At 41.1% G+C, this 20034-nt stretch overlaps 2 protein-coding genes across 3 annotated transcripts in view; both read right to left on the bottom strand.

Annotated features, from left to right (window-relative positions):
* Positions 1-2: 2 nt before the first annotated feature.
* Positions 3-7510, bottom strand: LOC116147096 (zinc finger protein with KRAB and SCAN domains 8). Its single transcript, XM_031435444.2, has 4 exons — positions 7343-7510; positions 5867-6376; positions 5446-5572; positions 3-2940 (listed from the first exon to the last, which is right to left on the bottom strand). The coding sequence occupies exons 2-4, from the start codon at positions 6293-6295 to the stop codon at positions 2174-2176; spliced, it is 1323 nt and encodes a 440-aa protein (XP_031291304.2). The 5' UTR covers positions 6296-6376; positions 7343-7510; the 3' UTR covers positions 3-2173.
* A 2759-nt stretch (positions 7511-10269) lies between these two features.
* ZKSCAN8 (zinc finger with KRAB and SCAN domains 8) overlaps positions 10270-20034 on the bottom strand; it is a 28648-nt gene continuing 18883 nt past the window's right edge. The window contains exons 1-5 of one of the 2 annotated variants that reach the window (XM_031435472.2): positions 17718-18111; positions 15757-16836; positions 14142-14257; positions 13737-13829; positions 10270-10842 (exon numbers count right to left, since the gene is read on the bottom strand). In XM_031435472.2, coding sequence (XP_031291332.1) covers positions 15966-16778 — 813 coding nt within the window. In that variant the 5' untranslated portion in view covers positions 16779-16836; positions 17718-18111 and the 3' untranslated portion in view covers positions 10270-10842; positions 13737-13829; positions 14142-14257; positions 15757-15965. Of the gene's footprint in view, positions 10843-13736; positions 13830-14141; positions 14258-15756; positions 16837-17717; positions 18112-20034 lie in introns of those variants that run through there. The other variant, XM_064476051.1, reaches the window with a different exon arrangement.

The raw sequence follows: 20034 nt of genomic DNA, 5'->3' as shown, positions 1-20034 counted from the left end.
AAGGATGACTTCACCTTGTTTCTATTTACTTACCTCTATCACTAAATAAAACCCTCCTATGAAGTAGTCATTCTCCAGATAAGCAAATTCAAATAAAACTGGAGGGTGGGGCACGGAATAAACTGGAGGGTAAGAGATTTCACTGTGATGCCTGATCTTAATTTTTCAAAATAATATGGAAATCTGTATTTCTACGTAAAAATCTAAAATTTTAAAGCTGGCAGAGAATTCAGTTCTTAAAAACAATGAATGAGCTACACAAATGTCCGCCAAATGTATCTGATCCTGAGGATGCCAGTTTCCACCTCTGGCATAGTTCCTACTGCCAGGAAAGCTCAGTGCATCAGCACATTTCACGGGAGAATTCACACAGTTGGTTGAAAATTACTCAAATGTACAAGTGTTCTGTGAAAGTCTGTATTTTAAATTTCAAAGTGTCTAACTTAAGGGAAATTTAATGTTCTATCCACTTCTATTTTTGTCATAGGTATTTACTGATTTCCCTCTGACCTTGTAGACTTCGATCTCCCAGGTATTTTGTACAAGGCAAGACAAAATAAGTGGTTTGATAGCAGTAAGGATGAATGATTAGCACCTCCAGAGTTTCTTGGTTGGTATTTATTTATACCGTCCCCATAAAAATATGAATATAGTGAAATATTCTACTTTTATACACGTTCAAACTTACAAACTTTCTCAAATTCTCCTAATAGTAAAAAGCACATTTCATTCAAAGTCTAAGTAGAAGACAACACCAATGCTTTTCAGACTGTTCCAGTGGCTGAAAAGATAAACTAAAGCATAATGAGGACATAAGCATCCAGGTGATTACAGAGAGTGAGGGAGCTGAGCTTGAGGTATCTACTGGGTTGTAGCATAAGAAAGTCAGAAGCACGTAAGAGAAGCAGTACAGACTCTGCTTGCTACCTGATGTCTCTTTAGTCCCACTACCAATATGCGATCAAGTCCAGCTGGTGTGCTGGATGGTCAGAGGTATTTCTGGGATTTTTTTTTCCCCTAGAGATAAACTGGAGGAGAAATGTATATCGCTGAGATTAAAACAAAAAAGGAAAAAAAAAGGACATGAATAAAGAGCAGAGTTGAGGGCACAGATACACATAGTTCTTTCCTAAAAACTATGCCTTTTTTCTAAGTTGACAGAGTGAGCAGCAAGGCCTAAAACTTCCTGTGTTGCCTTCACATCTTTGAGCCTCGCAGGGACCCAAAGGCCTAACCATGGGTTCCCCTGCTCTTGCCATATATGCCTCCCACGCAGCAGTAAATGATCCCCACTGGCTAGTTCCCCACCAGCTGGACTAGCTGCACTCCACCTGGTCTTCAACCTAATGGGTTTCACCTCCTTCCCTGCCCACAGAATTATTCAAAGAAGCCAATCACATCCCCCCAAGGAAACCAGGGATCACCCCATCTTGTACTAGAAAGCCTGCATTCCAAAGCTGTTTGTTCACTCTGCCCCCAAGTGGCCCTCCTCCCCTGGGCTGTGAGTATATGTGACTAATAAACTGCTGTCAATCTCATCTGTCCATGCCAGGGTCTGGTGTCATGTGTTTGGCTGTTCGCAGAACCACTGGGGGGGACTTCCTCCCTCACCAACAGAGTGACAAAACAGCAAGCTGTGTTACTAGAGGTCTTTTATTTATTTTTTTTGAGGAGTCATTTTTAGACTCAACTTACCTAGCTTACCCCTCATTTATATAACTTTAACAACAACATCACTTTCCCCACTCATCCTGCTAAGTTCTCCTTTGCATAGTATGCACACTAACAATCTCAGGGGTTCTCTGTTCAAAATCTGAGAGCCACTGTATCGTCAGGCTATTCAGGGTATGTGATGATAGTGAATTCAAGGAGCAAAAGTGCTGAAGGACCACAAAGGAGAAGGACCAATAGGATGGGAGAAAGAATAGCAGCATCCACCACAGACTCAAGCCCAAATGGGAATGGTTTGCTCCAGAGACTAGTTACCAGCTTCTTTCAACCTGATGTAGGGTATCAGAACCTCTTCCTAGTTTGACTACCTAGAATAACAATGGTAATGGAGACACCACACCCCGATCTCTTGAATTTATGACACAGTGACAGGGTCTGCATTCGGCATAGCTTTCAAAAGTGTTCAGTAAGGCCTGGTTTATGATTAAAGGCCTTCTCATAATTAGGATACAGACACAGACTTCTGCCCTCTGTGAGTCCTCTGATGACGAACCAGGCTTGACCTCTGGATGAAGGCTCGGCCACATTCCTCACACTGATAGGGCTTCTCCCCAGTGTGGATCCTCAGGTGCTGAGTAAGGCTGGTGCTCCCTCGGAAGGCTTTCCCACATTCCTTACACGTATAGGGTTTCTCTCCAGTGTGACTTCTCTGATGTTCCATGAGCCCTGACCTCTGAGTAAAGGCCCTCTCACACTCATTACATTTGAAAGGTTTCTCTCCAGTGTGGATCCTCAGATGTCCGATAAGGTGTGAACTTTGACTGAAGGATTTACCACACTCTTTACACCTGTAAGGTCTCTTCCCAGTGTGGATCCTCTGATGAAGAACAAGGCCCGTGTTTTGACTGAAGGCTTTCCCACATTCATTACACTGATAGCGTTTTATTTTATTATGAATTTCCTGATGTGAGAGAAGGGCAGATTTATAACTGACGGCTTTCCCACACTGGTTGCATTTATAAGGTTTCTCTCCAGTGTGAATTCTCCAGTGTCGAACAAGCCCCGAGCTCTGAGCAAAGGCCTTCCCACACTCTTTACACTTATGTCGTTTTACTCTTGTGGGGTTGGCCTTTGGCTGTTCTGATTTACCCCTACATTGAAGAAAAGTTTCTCCACACTTTGGATGCTGGAAAGCATCCAGTGAATTCCTTTCTTCAGAAATCTGGTTCAGAGCAAATTCACCAGTCATATTCCTTGTCTCACCTCCTGCTGGAAGAGCAAGTTGATTATGATTGCCACATGTCCCGTGTAAGGGTTTGGAAGAAAGACTAGTAAGATTAATTGATAACATTACAGAATGCTTAGTAATATCAGGCATTGTGCTAAATAATCAGAGCTATTATCCTAATCGTTTCTGACACTCAATGCACCTATGAGTCATAGAAAATAGATATAAATAAATAAAAGGCTTCAGGGCCCCAGCCCAGATCTAAGAACTCAGAATGGCAGGGAAGAAATGAAAATTTCCACAGAGTCTTCAAAGGATCCCAAGTGAACATACCTTGCAGCATTCATCCCTTGTGTAATCCATCCCCCTCCCACACAGGATCTAGGTTGGCCTGTGACTTGCTTTATCCAACAGAATATGGTGAAAGTGATGATATGTCAGTTCAAGGACTAAGACTATAAAAAGGTGCTTTGGAGATCCCTGAGTCACCATGCAAGAAGTGCAGTTACCAGGCTAAAGAGATAAATGGACAGTGAGAGCGTAAGAAGACCCAAGGCCCATCCACGTCAGAACAGTTTCCTAGCCGTCTCCTGCCAAGGTCTGAGATGGGAGTGAAGTATCTGAAGCATCACAGCCCAGGTGAGCCCCCAGATAACTATAGCTTAAACTGGTATCATTTCAGCAGAAGAACCACCCTGTTTATCCCAGTCAATCCAGAGAACTGTGAGAGAGAATATAATGGTTGTTCCTTTAAGCCACTAAGTTTTGGGGTGGTTTGTTACATGGAAATGGACAGCTAAAACACAAAGTGCTCAGCCAATTTTTGGTGCTAACAGCACACGATGAGCTGGGTAATAGATACAGAAACTGAAACACAGAAATTCAATAACTAGCCCGTGATCACATGACTAGGAAGTGGTAAAGCCTGGCCTGGAACCCAGGTTTATCTGAAGCCAAAGCCTGTACCCTTTACTTCTACTACAAAAAGAACAGATACTCATGTAAAATTTTCAACAGTACAAAAGGTGTAAAAGTAAAAAGTCCAAATCCCCATTCATCTTTCTCCAACACGTGGTGTCCTTTTACTTTCCCCGGAGGTAATCACCATAGCTTTGCTGCCTAGTACATCAGTAGAAGACTATTAAATTAATTATAATACATGTATGCAGCAGAAAACTAAACATCAGAAAGAATAAAGTAAGTCTATTGATAAGAAAAATATTATTTCTTCATGTCTTATCTAGACCACAAACATTGACTGCAACTGAATGAAGGAACTAAGATTGTGGTACCCACTGATTTAAGTAGAATGTAAGTTGCATGAGGGCAGAGACGTTGGCCATCCTGTTCACCACTGTGTCCCCAGTGCTTAGAATACTGCTGGACACATGGTTGGTGTCCAATAAATATTTGTTGCATGAGTGAATAATGTTCTGAATATTCTCATTAGGTAAAAAGAAAAAAGCAAAATGCAAAGTGGTATGTATAATATGTATATTAAAGTGTACCCAGGATTTGTTTCAATCAGGCATGGTAAGACAGGCAGACATGGAAAGGACTATACTCACAGATCCCCAGGAACAGAATGCATAGCCTGCCATGCAGGGCCACGTGAGAAAGCACCAAGGTTGGTCAGGAGGCAGAAGGGCAAAGGGCTAGAGTGAGACCTAGAGCTTTTATTGGAGTTTTCCCAGGAAGGAATGGGCAAGGCGGGGCAGGTATGCTGCATAAGTTTAGGATTGGATAGTGTGGATAATTCTGGCAGGCTCTGGGCTACAGGGATGTGCCCTAGTTGTCTGGCACCTGGCCCTCGGGTGATTTAGGGGAAGGGGAGTATTGGCCTGGTGCTTGAAAGTTGTATAAAGGAGATGATTGGGGGAGTGGGCTCTGGATTGGTTGATTCGTATATGAAAGGTCCACTTGCAGGGGAGTCCTTTGCTATCTCAAGGAATCAGCTAGCCCTGGGAAGGACAGCCTCTCCAGGATCAAGACCCCAAATGCCACAGCATTAAGAATATAGAAAATTAGAAAATATAGTCAGTACATTACAATACCACCTGCACTAAAAAGAGGGGAGGGGCTTGAATACACACAGAAAAAACTTGAGTATATACTAGAGAATGTTAACAGTGGTAAACTCTCAGGTATGGAACTTTAATTTTCATTTTATATCCTTCTATACTACTTGAATTTTAAAAATGTAAGCTACCACTATTGTTCTATGATAACCGCTAATTAAAAATACAGTACTAGGGCCCACTGTAGTAAATCTATACTAGATCTGGACATCTGTATTTTTAAAACAGCTCCTTGATGATTTGGACTCACAGAATTGTAAACCACGGTCGAAACCCAATTAAAAAATACCACATATCCCAATTCAAAATTAAATCAACTCTAGATATGCTCACTTTGTAAATAAACTTCTGGTGTTAAATTTATTCTACTTCCAAATACCTCTTTTTTCCACCAGAAATACTGCTTCCTAGGAGACGCTATAGTCAGTGCTTCCAAAAGGTCACAAAGATTCACGTTCTAAGGCTTACCATTCTCTTGCAGAGGAATGTGCTCCCACGGATCACACTTTAGCTGGACAGTCAGTGACTGACCTGCAAGGCTTCCAGGTCCTACTTCCTTCCACAGCACTTGTTTGTAGTGTGCACTGCCTGGGACCTAAGGACATGCAAGTAGAGCTGGGTTTAGGAGAGAATCCGAAATATGGCAAGAGTTAACTAAAACCTCAGAGTCTGATTAAAAAGAAAATTTCTTATGGGCACAGGAAGCAGAATGATGAAGAAACCAGTGTCTTAATCAATTCACAAAAGCAGCAGAGCTTTAACGGAAAAACAGAAAGACAATGCTTCAGCCCAGCACATCTGGTCATAAAACCCTTTTGCTTACCCATGCCCACTCTCTTTGCTGGCAGACCCTTGGTGCACTCATAAATGAACAACGGCTTTTCCCCACCTGTTGTCCTTTGTCTCCAAGTTCTGTCTCCAGATTTTCCAGCACAGTCACCACTTCCTCTCCACTCCTTGGATGATAGCCCCATACCCGGGCCTGGAGCTCCTTGGGCAGGATGGTCAGGAACTGCTCCAGCACCAGTAGCTCCAGGATCTGCTCCTTGCTGTGCAGCTCAGGCTGCAGCCACTTTTGGCAGAGCTCCCGAAGCTGGCTCAGCGCTTCTTGAGGTCCGGGGGCCTCCTGATAACGGAACTGCCTGAAGCGCCGGCGGAGGAGTTCCTGATAATTGTACTCGTTTCCTTGCTGTCCAGGCTTCTGTTCCCAAGCATGGTCCTCCTCTTCCTCTACCTTCACTATTCTCAGACCCTCATGCTCCTCTCGAATGTGGACCACGGGAGTCAAGGCTGCACCTTCTCTCAACTTGGTGGACATCTTAGTTTGCAATGGCTCAGGATAGGATTCACTTGTCTTAACATCCCAGAAATCAGGAGGAATCTTAAGACCAGAGCACTCCTGTGGGAGGAGAACCACTGTTAAAACAGCAAAATAACCAGAGCAGTCAAGAACTTATATTGTTAGTAATGAAGACTCACCACCAAGGTGATAATCCTGAATAATGGAATATTGGTAAGATAATATTCCTGAGATCCACAAAAATAGATCAGAATTATTGAAAAAATGCACTTGGCTGCTGATATACAGAAAAGTGCTACATAAATATTAGTATAGAACTGTTGTGGGAAGTAATGTCACATTCACAGAATTTGAAGACTTTTTAGTTTATAAGAACTACATTTCAGGAAGAAAAAAAGTACATGAGCCACAGGCTGGGGGCCACCAGAGCCCATTTGTCAAGGCTGTCTTTTATGCACACACACAACCTACCATCCCCTTCATAGAACTGCTTCAGCAGGGCAGGATGGGCTTTGGGATATCCGGTAGAGGAAAAGGAGGCTTCTTAATCCTTAGCAAGGGTAAGGGAAAATGGATCTTGTCACACCTTAGTAATCTTATTATGACAATATACACATGGGCAGAGTCAGTTATTTTTCCAGTAAAACCTTCATGACCTTTAAAAGAATCAAACTACTTATTTATACACGGGAGTAATACACTAAAAAGCCAAAAAATGGTTACAGCGTTCGTTCAGGGAGTAAAGCATAAAGCACCTCTCGGTCAGTTGAGACATTCCCCCGACACCCCGCCCCGCCTCCATTGTGTATAAAAGAATGAGCATGATCAACCAAAATCCGTACCTAGTTTACGCTATACTATAAAGACAAAATAACAGCGACAAATCCAAACTGAACAGTAGAGGCCGACTGTCACTGGAGCTCGTTATCAAGCATTCTGTGCACGTGTTGGGGGCCGAACAGGACACCCATGCCGCAGAGACCCTTCCCCGTCCCATCTCTGCCCTGCGGGACAACCGACATGAGGCGCTCTGCAGCTCGGCTGGGGCGCAGCAAGACCGCTCACCCGCAGCTCTGGGGATGGCTGGTGGTGCTCCCTGGAGACTAGCCCTGGCCGGTAGTTAACGGAAAACCTGAGCCAACATCCCGCGGGCCAACCAGGAGCCCAGAACAGCGGAGCAAAAAGCGCCCAGGACCACGAGGCTACTTCCGCTGCCCGCCTAGGAATCCGGAGGCGCGGTCCTCTCTATGATCAACCTAGCCACTCCGCCCTTTTGCTTCCTCCTTGGCGTTAGGCCAGGGCAGGGGGATCACTTCATTTTGGTGTTTGGATTTTTTTTTAAAATTCCTTTCTCTCCCCCCGTTCTCTCCTGGAGAAATTTAAGCCTCTCCATAAAGTTCAAATCATCCACAACATTGCTGACATTCACTGCACTCCAGGAGTTAGCTCTTGAACCCTTCTGATAGTGTATTTACTACTGATGACTGAAATTTTTTTTTTATATTCTGCATATGAGCAATTTGTAATATGAACACCAGATATGGGCTCCCACTTCCCTTGTTACTCCCAGTGATGTTTTTTTTTTGATGGAAAACAGCTTTTAAAAAACGTAAAATACTTTCTTTGGGGGGATTAGGTTTATTAATTATTTTATGTTTTATAACATAAACATGCATAGCTTTATTAAATTAGATTATATTGATTGCCTTTAGTATTCTTTTCTACAGGCTGTTTTCTTTTCTTTTTTTCTTCTTTTTCAGTTTTATTAGGTCGAATAATTAATTAATTTTTAAGGGAGGTACTGGGGACTAGGTTTACAGAAAAAAATGAAGCATAAAGTACAGACTTCCTGTATGTCCCTTCCAGCCCTCCCTAGCTACACACAAACCCACACAGTTTCCCCTATTATTAACATCTTGCATTAGTGAAGTACCTTTGTTACAATTGATATTGATACAGTATTAACTAAAGTCCATGGTATATATTGTTCACTGCATAGTATATTCTGTGAGTTTTGGAAAATACATAAGCATCAACCATTATAAATATTATACCAAATAGTTTATTGCCCTAAAAATCCCCTATGCTCCACCAATTCATCATTCCCACACACCAACTTCTAATCTTTTTACTGTCTCCATAGTTTTGCCTATTCCAGAATGTCATGTAGTTGAAATCAGTTTGCAGCCTTTTCAGACTGGCTTCTTCATTTAGCAAAATGCACTTAACATTTCTTCATGGATTTTCATGGCATGATTGCTCATGTCTTTTTATTGCTGGTTGGGATATCTGCTGCTCTCAGGAACCTATGCAGAGAAGGTGACATCATGATCAGGTTAAGATGCCAGATAGATTCCTTAGTTCCTAGGGAACAGGAACCATTACCTGCCAGTGAAATTTACACTGTGCATAACCTGTGACCCAGTAATTTCATTCCTGGGTATGTTCTCCAGAAAAACTCCCAAAGGTGTTCAGACCAAGGCTGTTTATAATAAAAAGTTGCTTGAAAGTGTAAATGTATATTGAAAGTAATGCCACACACAGACCAATGATTATGATACACCATGAACTCAATTTGTAACCAATCTACACTGAGCACCCAAGGTCATTCCTTGACCAGGTCTGAGAAGACAGCAGATCCTATAGCAAACTATTAGAGGTCACTCTTCGGGATAAATTTGTACCAGCTCATAAACAGAACCCTTCAAGCAGTCATTCAACAGCCTTTGTCACAAGTGTTTTTTTCTGCATTAGTCACTATTTTATATATGAGACACCAAGATGAACAAGGTAAATATGATCTGTTATTCAGCATTACATGTTCACATGGTCCCCCACGTACATTTCTCACTTTTTTTTAAACAAAGAGTTAGGAAATTCTGTGAAATGATATACCAAAACACAGATATTTATTTGCAGAATTTCCCAGATTACTAGAGTAAGTCTGGTAGAAGTATATGTATAACTGTTGGGTCCCATGAATCAATGTCAAAATCATTCTTAGAAAAACTTAAATTAGCACCATGAATTCCAAACAAAAAATAAATTTAATAAATAACACTTGTTTTACCCAAGGTTGTGATTAGTCATAAAGACTTCCCCCTACTCTCTCTACCTTTACTGTAGAAAATGAAAAGCTAACTGTGTCAAAGACAGTTAAATATCCATTGAGATCTGACAAAGGAATGTTTTAATTCAACTTTGCCCAAAGTGACCTAAGTCTCTATTAACACTTGCCTATTTCCACAAAATAGTGCCAGTTAAAGTAATTATATGCAACTGGGTATTTTCCCTAATGGTGATGTTTGATTTTGAAAAAGTTCTATGTTATACCTCTTATCACATAATCTGACTATTGAGGCTCATTTTTCTTGTGTAGCCTCTGATGTTTGGTAAGATATGAGTTTATGAGAAGATTTTCCCACACTTGTCCAAGTCATAAAGCTTCTCTCCATTGTAGACTCTGATGTTTGGTAAGATCTGAACTTTGATTGAAGGCTTTCCCACATTATTTACACTTAGAGTTCTTTTCCCTACATGGAATTTTTGCTACACTTTGAGTTGAGCTAACATTGAAAGTGTCCCCATAGTGGTCACACCTACAGGATTTTGTTCCAGTGTGGATTTTCTGAAGTGTAAGACTGAGCTTTTAAGTGACAGCCTTCCCACATTTTAATATTTATTGGTTTTCCAGTAATAAATGCTAGCTTCTGAAAGAAGGCCTTTACCCACTCATTACATTCATAATCCAGTGTGAGTTCTTTGGCAGGTGACCACACTTGAAACACAATGAATCATGTATACTCTTTACACCCACAGATTTTCTTCTTCAGTGTGGATTCTCTGTTTAACAAGGCTATCACAGAATTTAAAGGCTGTGCCACACTCATGACACAGATAAATGAATTTGCTTATGTTTAATGAGACCTGAGCTCACATGGAAGGCTTCTGACACTGAAGATATTCTCGAGGGTTCAGATCACTCCAGTATCTGAAGGTTTTACCACATTCTTTATTTTCATTTTCAGGATGGCTTCTCTGTTGTTTAATGGGACTTGGGATTACACTGAAGGTCTTTTCAGGTTGAGGATACTCAAAGGGCTTTCTTGAAGTCTGGACATGCTGGTGCTTGGTCAGGGCCGCTGGTGTGTGTTGTTTTATTAGGGAGGGATGTTTTTGGATCAGTGACTTCCATTCACTTTACAATGAGTGGATGCTTCTTTTATTACAGTTGAAGATGGAAGTTGTGTGCAAGCTGAACAGAGGATTTCCCATGCCCAGAGCATCGACAGGACTGAACTTAAGGACAAATTCTCCTCGGCAGGTATCTTAGGTCTCTTTATCCGAATGATACTCTCCTTGGCTTAGGCAATATAAACTGCATACTCAAGGGGGCTCCTCCCTCACTTTGGTAAATTATTCAGAACCCATGAACTTGTCCAGTGTGGAGCCCCTGACGATGTTCCCACTTAAGTCTTCTGAACATCATCCCCCTCTGTGTTAAGACTTATTCTGGAAAACTCTGCTTTGAAACAGACTCCTTGTTTAATATCAGAAGTCACCATCTGAAAGAACAGGTTGATCATGAAATTAGCATCTTTTCCCCAGAGGCAGAAAGAGGGCATCAAACGTAAGGTATACGAGAATAGCCTACAGAGAAATTATGTAAAACACACCTCCTCTTATGTGAAAGTTCTAAGTAAGAATATATACTTGTTTTTCCATTAATTTCTGCTCTTATCTTTAGTATTTTCTTCCTCCTGCTTTCTTGGATTTATTTTCCTGTACTTTAAGTTCTCAAAATGGATGTTCAGAGCTTTTTTTTTTTTTTTTTAAACCAGCTTTCCTTTTTCCCAAATATAGCATCTGTACTTTTACCCTAAGAAACCTGGAAAAGTACCCTGAACAAAGTAGGTCTAAATAAACAGAAGCTACTCATTATTAGTACTATCACTAATGCAAAGCAGAAGTAAAACAGAAGGGACTAGTGAGGAGACTCATTTATCCAAGAGCTCCTATGAACATAACAATATATAAAGTAGCATATTAAAGAAGAGGTCATCATATAACAAAGCATTTTACTATCTATTTGGAGAGATTATAAAAACCTCAAAGCTAGAAGGGATATCAGAGAATATTTGGCCTGTCTCCCTTATTTTTAAGGATGTAAAACTGAGACCCAGCTAGGTGGCATCAGCCTAGGTAATAAGGTTACTTAGAGGTAAAGATATGTTGAGACCAAGGGCTCTTGAATCACACCTTTAAAGTTTTTACCAGCATAACATACTGGCTTTTACAGCCCACTGTGGTGCATAAACAACCTTCAGATTGAAACTTTCATAATATTGCATAGTGGTTAAGAGAAAAGGTTGTCAAGTTAAACTTCTGGTTTCAATTCCTGGCTCTACCATTCCTAGCTGTACAACCTTGGGCAAGTTATTTAAAGTCTCTGTTCCTCACTCTCCTTAGCTGTAAAATGGGAGAATAGTATTATGTATCTATATCATTTTTTACTGAGAAAAATATACATGCAAGACACTCGGAAAAATCCCCAGCACAGAAAGCATTCCACAAATATTGGCCATTATGGTAGATGCACTATCTCAATGGTAGATTATATTACTTTTGTTAGTTATTCACTGCCCTCTTTGTACGGATTATTTTTCTCCACCTGATGGATAGTAAGCTTGGTCATTTGACTTGCTTTGATTAATGAAATTTAAGTAGAAATGACATATGCTCCTCCTGAGTAGATGCTTTAAAAGCCATCATGTGGTCCTACCATTGTTTTCCTTTTGCTCTAAGAGCAACATATTCAGGGTAGGAATACTCCTCTAGCCTGGATCCTAGAGTGGTGAGAAGGTGTTGCAAGAGCTGCAACTGACATGCAACATAACCAGGAATAAATTTTGTACTGTAAGCCACTGAGATTTGGGGGCTGGGGAGAAGTTGTTGGTTACATAATAAAAAGCTAGTTGATCATAATTAGCCTAAGCTGACTTGTACAATCTCACAGCATTTCTGTACCAGGGGCTGCAGAGAACCTACAAGGAGTCATACATAATTCCTGCAAAGGACTCATAATCAAATGAGCAGGATAAGAGAGGCAAACAAATCAAACAAATATATACAAAGCAAAACATAAGGTAATTATCCTAAGAAATAAACAATGTGCTATGGGAGGTTGAAGAAGGGAAAAACTGGAAGTGGTTACAGGAACTGAAGTATATTTATGTTTGTTTAGAAATCAGACATAAAATACAGCTCAACCTAAATAATAATAAATTTATTATTTTTTAATAAATTGAATAGTCACCAAATAAGACTTGTTCTACACATCTTTCAGGTGAACGTGGTCTCTTTCATGCTTTTTTGATAAAAAAAACTTTGGAACCCCAACTCAGCACCCAAACTGTGATTAAGAATATCCAAAGTTTCTTTCATGAGGAATAAATTGGCTTTACTTATAAATTCCTTTACCATTCATGCCCATGCTGAAGTGGGTTGGCTGTATGTCTGGACAAGAATAAAGTTCAGCTATCTATTCATCCATTCATTCCCTAAATTATTACAGAAAGGATCAGAGGTTGGCTACACAGAGTATGTCATGTCACAGGTCCATGTCAGAGAATTCAATCATGACTTTCAAGCCAACACTTGCCTAACACTTGCTTAAGACATCTGAAATTTGAGGAAATCTACCTGATAGTCGTTTAACTTTCCATACATTTAGATTTTCTAAGTCTAACTCTTTTATAGGCAAGATTATCATATAAAGCAAAACCCTGAATACACCATCCTCGCCACATGCTGAAATGCTTTGTTGAGTTACAATTTTATGGAATGAACTAAAACTACACTCACCAGCATGGATCAATCTCACAAACATAATGTTGAGAGAAATAAGTCACATAGAAAAGAAAAAGACTGATATACCGGACTACATTAAATTTAAAAACCAAAGCTCATCGAAAGACACCATTAAGAGAATAAAAAGGTAAGCCATGGAGTTGGAGAGGATATGTGCATTCTCTGTGAAAAGGGCTCATATAGAGAATATGTAATTCCTGTAACACGTGTATGAACCGAACAGGAACTTTCCATGAAGAATACCAAACCACCAATAAGCACACAGTAAGCTAGCCTACTCTTACCCAGCATGACACCTGTAGGAATGCAAGTGGTCTCAGAAGGACTGGCTCTCCTAACAGTGAATAGTATACTGAGTTACAATGTAAAATGCAGTTCTTACTGCATAAACTGTTTGACAAACATTAGCCTAGAGAAGATGTTTCACACTTCCTAGTAGAGAAAACAAGGAATTTTATGGTCTGGCCCCCAGCGTTCTCTCCAGTTTCATTTATCACTACTTCCATAATGCATTCTGTAATCAGTCATGGAGAATTTCCTTCTTTCCCCCAGATGCACCAGGCTTTTTAACATGCTATTCTCCCCGTACCTTCCTTCATTCGTTTCACGTGGTCGAACTCTTTCTTCGAGATTTCATCCTCCTTCGAAGATTTTCCAGCCCTCTCATAAGTACTTGTTACACCTTTAATGCAAAGCATGCTGTATAAATCTAGTGGCTGTATCACTGTAATTGCTGTTTTCTATCTACTCCCTTCTCCCTTTCCCCAAACAGACTGTAAGCCCCTGAAGAGTGGGGTGCTTTTTTCATTTATCTTTGTATTCTTAGAACCTGGCACAAGACAAAACCTAAAATAGAAAATCATTAATACCAGAATTTGAGTTCACAAGGAATAAACATGTTACACATATTTTGATCTCCTAACATTCAACTCTTCAGTAAAAGAAATTTCTTTTTCTAGAATGTCTGCTCCTTCAAAGTCTTCGGAATACTTACCACTTACTGCTCAGGATTCACAGTTGGGCTGGTCTGGGGTGGGACATGGCATCACTTTGGTGCCGATCCCAGAAGGGTATTTTCCACCCAGAAGACTGTGTCCGCAAACTTCCGTCCTAAGAACAAACCAAGACAGCTGGGGCCAAAGGGGTAAACACTGAAAACACTGGTGATTACAACACAGACATGGGGTGACAGGGAATTCTCTCCAGAGCAGAGCAAGGAGAAAATCACAGTCTCCTTCAATCGCCTAAGGCAGGGAGAAGTAGGGCAAAGAAATTAACACCTTCAACCCAGAAAAGCAATGTCAACTTCGTGGTGCTTTGCTGAGGCCCTTCACTGCTTGTAAATATGTGCCTTATTTTCTCTAACATGCCTTGAGGTCCTATCTCCTCTGCTCGCCTTCAGCCACCATGTCTGGGTCTAAAGTTACTTGAGTAGTGCGGTAAGTACCACCTCAATAATAGAAACTTCATGATGTGCTTTTTAACATGCATCTGTGGCCTCAGTGTCTGAGGGTACAAGCTGGCTCAAGAGAATTCAGTGTCTTATAGCTGACTTGTCTGAATTGCTGATGAGAATTCAGGGAAACTGTGCATCCTTTGCAACACAAAGTCCTACTCTGAGGAATGAACACGACTTCCACTTCCCAGAGTGTTCCCTCCTACCTGTCCACAGTGCAGACCAAAGCAATCTGCAATTTCTATCAGTTTAGTGTTCATCTTGAACCTCAAACGTTTCAGGGATCAAAAGAGTTTCAGGCCTGTTACCCAGAGTAAGAAATCACTACTAATATGGAAAAATAATAACAAAGCAATTCTTTTAAAGCCCAGATTCCCTTTGAGTTTCATATGCATATAGGATTTGAGTTTTAGGCCTGGGGATAGAGCTAGGAATTCAGGCTATAGTCTGGTGAACAGATCTCCTGGGATTTCCACAGACACAGCAAAGACATTTCCTGAACTGAATTCATTAACTGTCAACCACCTCCCAAATCTGAGCTCTTCTGGTTGATTACAGGTATCAAGTTTCACATACTCACTCAAATAGATCCTTGAAAGTGATCCTAAAACTAATGCCAACCCCAACTCAACAACTGTTCCCCAACCTTGTTCCATCCTCATACCTGAGTCTTGGCATTTGTCACATTATACTTTGAGAAACACTGAATGCAAGGGTTAGAAGCACCTGTCACTCTGGGAGGTTTTTGTTTTCGTTTTGTTTTGGCTCAGGAACCTCGGTTAAGTTCTGGGGTTTCCTGGATCAGTAAATCAAAAGGCCTGGGGCTTTAACTAGGCAAGAATAACCCTCAAGGATTATCAATGGGATTCCTGCCAAGAGGTTACTAACTCATCTAACCATCTCTGAGAGCACAGTATATCAAAGGCAAAGAAAGTAAGACCAATAGGTTAGTATTTCCAGATTCAATGAGGATTATGTGGTCCCTGACTCGCCAACCAACATTACTTCCAGTTTCAAAATGTAATGTTTCACCTGTAATACTGGTAGCACCAATAACAATAAAAGGCTTGTACAGAAGAAAAGTTAAAATAGTGTTTGAAATACTGAAGTCTCCTCTTACTAAAATAACAAACTACATTATGGTATAATTTACCTTGAGTTGTAAAACTGCATTCTTAGAAGTAGATGTGATTTTAGAGCCTTAGTCAATCATTATGATGATGGAGTCATTTTTCATTGACTTCCCATTTCTTCCATATTCAAGAAACTAAGTGTTAACTAAAACTAATTTTTACCACATCCTTCTTTTGGTGATAACTTCAGATATTAAAAAAAGCCTTTGTAGTATCTTCACCATATAAATCACTGATGACACGTTCCTTTGACATGTATTTTCTGGTGTTTTGTAAGATTAGAGCTCCCACGGAACGCTTTCCCACACTTGTCACACTCGTATGGTTTCTCTCCAGTATGAATTCTCTGGTGATGAATGAGGGTTGAGATCTGGCTGAATGCTTTCCTGCATTCTCCACACTTAAAAGGCTTTTCTCCAGAATGAATCCTTTGGTGATTGATAAGAGCTGAGTTCACATAGAAGGCCTTTCCACACTCCTTACACTCATATGGCTTTTCTCCTGTGTGGATTCTTTGATGTTTGATGAGAGCTGAGCTCACGCTGAAGGCTTTTCCACACTCATCACACTCATAAGGTTTCTCACCAGAGTGGATTCTCTGATGTTTGATAAGGTCTGAGCTCACACTAAATGCTTTGCTACATTCATTACATTCATAGGGTTTCTCTCCATTGTGGATTCTCTGATGTATAATCAGGTGTGCCCTCACACTGAATGCTTTCCTACACTCATTACACGTATACGGTTTCTCGCCAGTGTGGATTCTTTCATGCACAGTGAGGGTTGAGCGCACGCTGAAGGCTTTTCCACAGTGGTCACACTCATAGGGTTTCTCTCCAGTGTGGATTCTCCGATGTCGAACAAGACCTGAACTCTGGGCAAACTTCTTTCCACATTCACTGCATTTATACTGTCTTTCTTCTGTTGGCCTGTTCTCATGCCTTTCTAACTGGTCCTCATATTGAGAAGTTGTTTCATACTCAGCAATCTGTAAAGTATCCCCATTTTGTATGCTGGGGACTTTCTGGTGTGGTGGGTCCATCCTTACAAAAATCTTCCCTTCAGAATTGACACCAGGTTCATACCTTTGGTCTTGAATCCTGAAATAAGACGTTTCAAATGTAATTTATTCCCTGCAGCTAAAGTAATATTATGTGATTCAGACTTAACTAGGACTATCATGTTTGATAAATGCAGGACACACTGATCACACGGCAGTCAGATCAAATATCTTTATTCAGTCTGTACCACCTCAGAACTATTGGAATAAATATGTTAAATCTATCTTTATAAAGGTATCTAAAGCACAAAATCTTGGATTTAAGTGAGTATACAAGTAATATATAGTTTCTACTTTAAAAGACTTTCTATCATATTTAACTAAATTGGGAAAAAAGACAGGAATTGAAGAGATATGCAGAGCTTTCAGCTTAACTGGCCTTTTCTTTGAAGCAAAATGAAAATATTTCAAGAATATCTAAATAAAGTTGCCAAGTGTCGCTCAGCCACCAAGGTTATAACAACAAAAGGAGAGGTGAGGGCACGGGGCAGAGAGAAAATAAGGTCTCCTCCGTTCCCCTCCCTCCCCTTCCCGCGCCCGGAAACCAGCCCCGTTAGAACCTCGAGGAGGAGCACTCGGAAGACCGAGTCTTCCAAGCCTCAGTGATGGGGAACTCAGGTGGGGTGCGGGTGTCTCTGGGGAGTCGGCAGTGCCAGTACGGCCACGGCCCAGAGAAGACGGAGGAGGAAAAGGACAGAAAAAGAGGGAGGGGGAGGAGGGGAAGGAAAGGGGAGTAAGAGACCGGAGGAGAGTACGAAGGATGGGGGGGGGGGCGCGGGGGGACAGAGGGGAAGGAGAGGGGTCGAGGCGCCGGGTCGAGGGGAAGTCTGAGGCAACCAGGCGCAGCACAGAGTAACTTTCTCCGGGGCTCTTCGCCCCAGAGCTCACTCAAAACCCGCAGAGAACGATGACAGGCCTCACCTGGGAAGTCGTGAAGTGTTGAGCCAACGGACCGGCGCCCGCCCTGATCTCGCGAGGTCGACTTCCGCGGAATCCCGCCCCAGTACCTAGTGGTCCGCTCTAGGATCCGGGAGGCTCCCTCTCTGTGGTTCATGAGCTGACGACTCGAAAGGAGGAAAAAAGGAAAAGATTCTATTTACTTAGAAAAAGGCATTTAGGCGTTTGAGCTCCTTTAATCCTGCAGGGCAGATGTGACAGTCCTCCCTTCTAACATAAGAAACTCGAGAAGCAGATAAGTTTTCTGAGGTTGGACGACCAAAACAGCGGAGATGAAATTTGAACATAGATCTGTTACAGTCCCAACTCCTTCCACTTGCCTCCCAGTGGAGGGGAATCGGCGAAAGGCTCCTCAGGGTTTAAGACTCAGAAAGTAATCTTTATGTTAATTTGTAAATTTAACACTATTCCAATAAAAATGTGACCTTTTTAATAAGTAGATTTTGAAGTTCATGTAGAAAAATAAGACTCTGCCCAAGAAAACTGAAAAAGAAGGGCAGTGAAGGGGCACTTGTCCTACAGATTTTAAACATATTATAAAGCTTCAATGATTAAACAGTGTGGTACTGGTGAGTGAGATAGACAGACAAATGATACAGAATAGAAAATCCAGAAATAGATGCAATCACAGGCAGAAACCTAGCATATAATAAAGGTAGAAAATCTAAGAGAATGATTAATATAGACCTTTAAATAAATATATGGGGAGAACTGTGTAATCATCTGGAAAAACATTAAATTGGATTCCTACCTCACTCTGCACTCCTGTAAATATTCCAAATAAATCGAAATTGTACATGTTATAAGTGAAACCATAAAAGCACCAGAGGAAAACATGGGGAGAAGTCTTTTATAACTTCAGAGTAGGAAGGCCTTTCTAATTACAAGCCAAAATCCAAAGGCCATAAATGAAAAGATTGATAAATTTTTTCTCCTACACAAAGAATCCACACTCCTGCAAGGTAAAACAAATAAAACCACCTTAAGCAAAGTGAAAGACAAATAAAAAATGGATAACATACTTACAACTTGTATCTCAGACAACAGACAGCAAAGATGGAACTCCTGAGCAATAAAATATCATGGAAATGGCAGAGCTGAACTGGATTCCCTATTGTTCCACCCTCATGTTGAACTTAACCAGACTGCTGAGCATTCACAACCTCACACTTATCCCGATCTCATTAAATAGAAACTTAAAAAGAAAAGTGTCCTTAGGTCCCTTACATCCAGAACCTTCATAAAATTACAGAATGTCGAAGTTTAACACTTACAACTCTCCTGTAGGGAGAAGGGTCCCTATAATTGATATTTCAATGGTGTATTCCCAGGTAGGAGCTGGAGACACAGTGTTTCTCCTGCTGCCAGAGTTGACATTTCTTAATAGATCATTTCTTGACTGTGTGCAAGAGCTGGGACCAGGGAAAAATTTAACACGTGAAATTGTGAAGGAATCACTGTATCAACAAATAAATCAGCAGAACACGCTAGTCCTAGGAAGGTAAGTAGGAGAGGAAATAATTACAACAAATATCTAGGTAGCATGTCTTTACGTAGGTAATGTTCATGCAGTGTAAAAGGCAGGTGCTTTTATCATCCTCACGTACAGATGAGGAAATGGAGGCACAGAGATTATGTTATTTGGCCACTATGACAATCTCACTTTAGATTTACATGCCTAAAAAGTAGGAAAAAATAGAAGAATCACTAAGAGACTAAAAGCCTTAAGATGACTTGATAAATACGTCTCTGTTGCTGCCCTATTTTCTAGGGCTAACTCCCTCTGGAGGTCCTCCAGCTTAGTCACTCTCCCAAAGACCCTCACCCTCCCCTCCCCTCCTCTCCCTCTAATGCTGCTCCCATTCCTAGACCTGGCATTCCTCAGCAGAATTGTCAACCTGGAGCCAGCTCAGAGCAGTTTTCCAGTAACAGAATCCTTGGAACCAGCAAAAGCAGCTCTTCTAAAATTGGAGCCTGCAATTCAGTAAAATTCCTCTTGAGGTCTCCTTTTTCGGGGGATACTTCTGTAAAAGAAATACTAATTTACTCAAAGAAAAGGACTGCTATAGTTGTTACACTAATGACTGAGGGTTATGGGAGTTAAAAAAAAAAAAAACAAACAATGCCAAATAAGAGGCCAACTTGCAAAGGGCGGTTAGATCACAGAATCACAGACTGGGATTAGCAGGCGTGTCCCTGTGCCACAGGAATCTCCGTGCCATTGCTTCGGAGCACTACTGGGAGAGGGGCGTCAGGAGAACAGCACCGCTGTTTCTGGAAG

The sequence above is a fragment of the Camelus dromedarius genome, chromosome 19 (assembly GCF_036321535.1).
Source record: "Camelus dromedarius isolate mCamDro1 chromosome 19, mCamDro1.pat, whole genome shotgun sequence".
NCBI lineage: Eukaryota > Metazoa > Chordata > Mammalia > Artiodactyla > Camelidae > Camelus > Camelus dromedarius.
Note: the sequence above shows the minus strand (reverse complement) of the source record. Positions and strands in the feature narration are given on the sequence as shown.

Excerpts from the sequence above, each read along its gene's own strand:
- LOC116147096 (XM_031435444.2), bottom strand. The coding sequence starts at position 6,295 with ATGTCCACCAAGTTGAGAGAAGGTGCAGCCTTGACTCCCGTGGTCCAC. Across the intron at positions 5,573-5,866 it reads TTGGAGACAAAGGACAACAG|GTCCCAGGCAGTGCACACTA; the intron begins GTGGGGAAAAGC and ends GCATGTCCTTAG. Across the intron at positions 2,941-5,445 it reads CATTCCTCTGCAAGAGAATG|CAGGAGGTGAGACAAGGAAT; the intron begins GTAAGCCTTAGA and ends TTGCTCTTCCAG.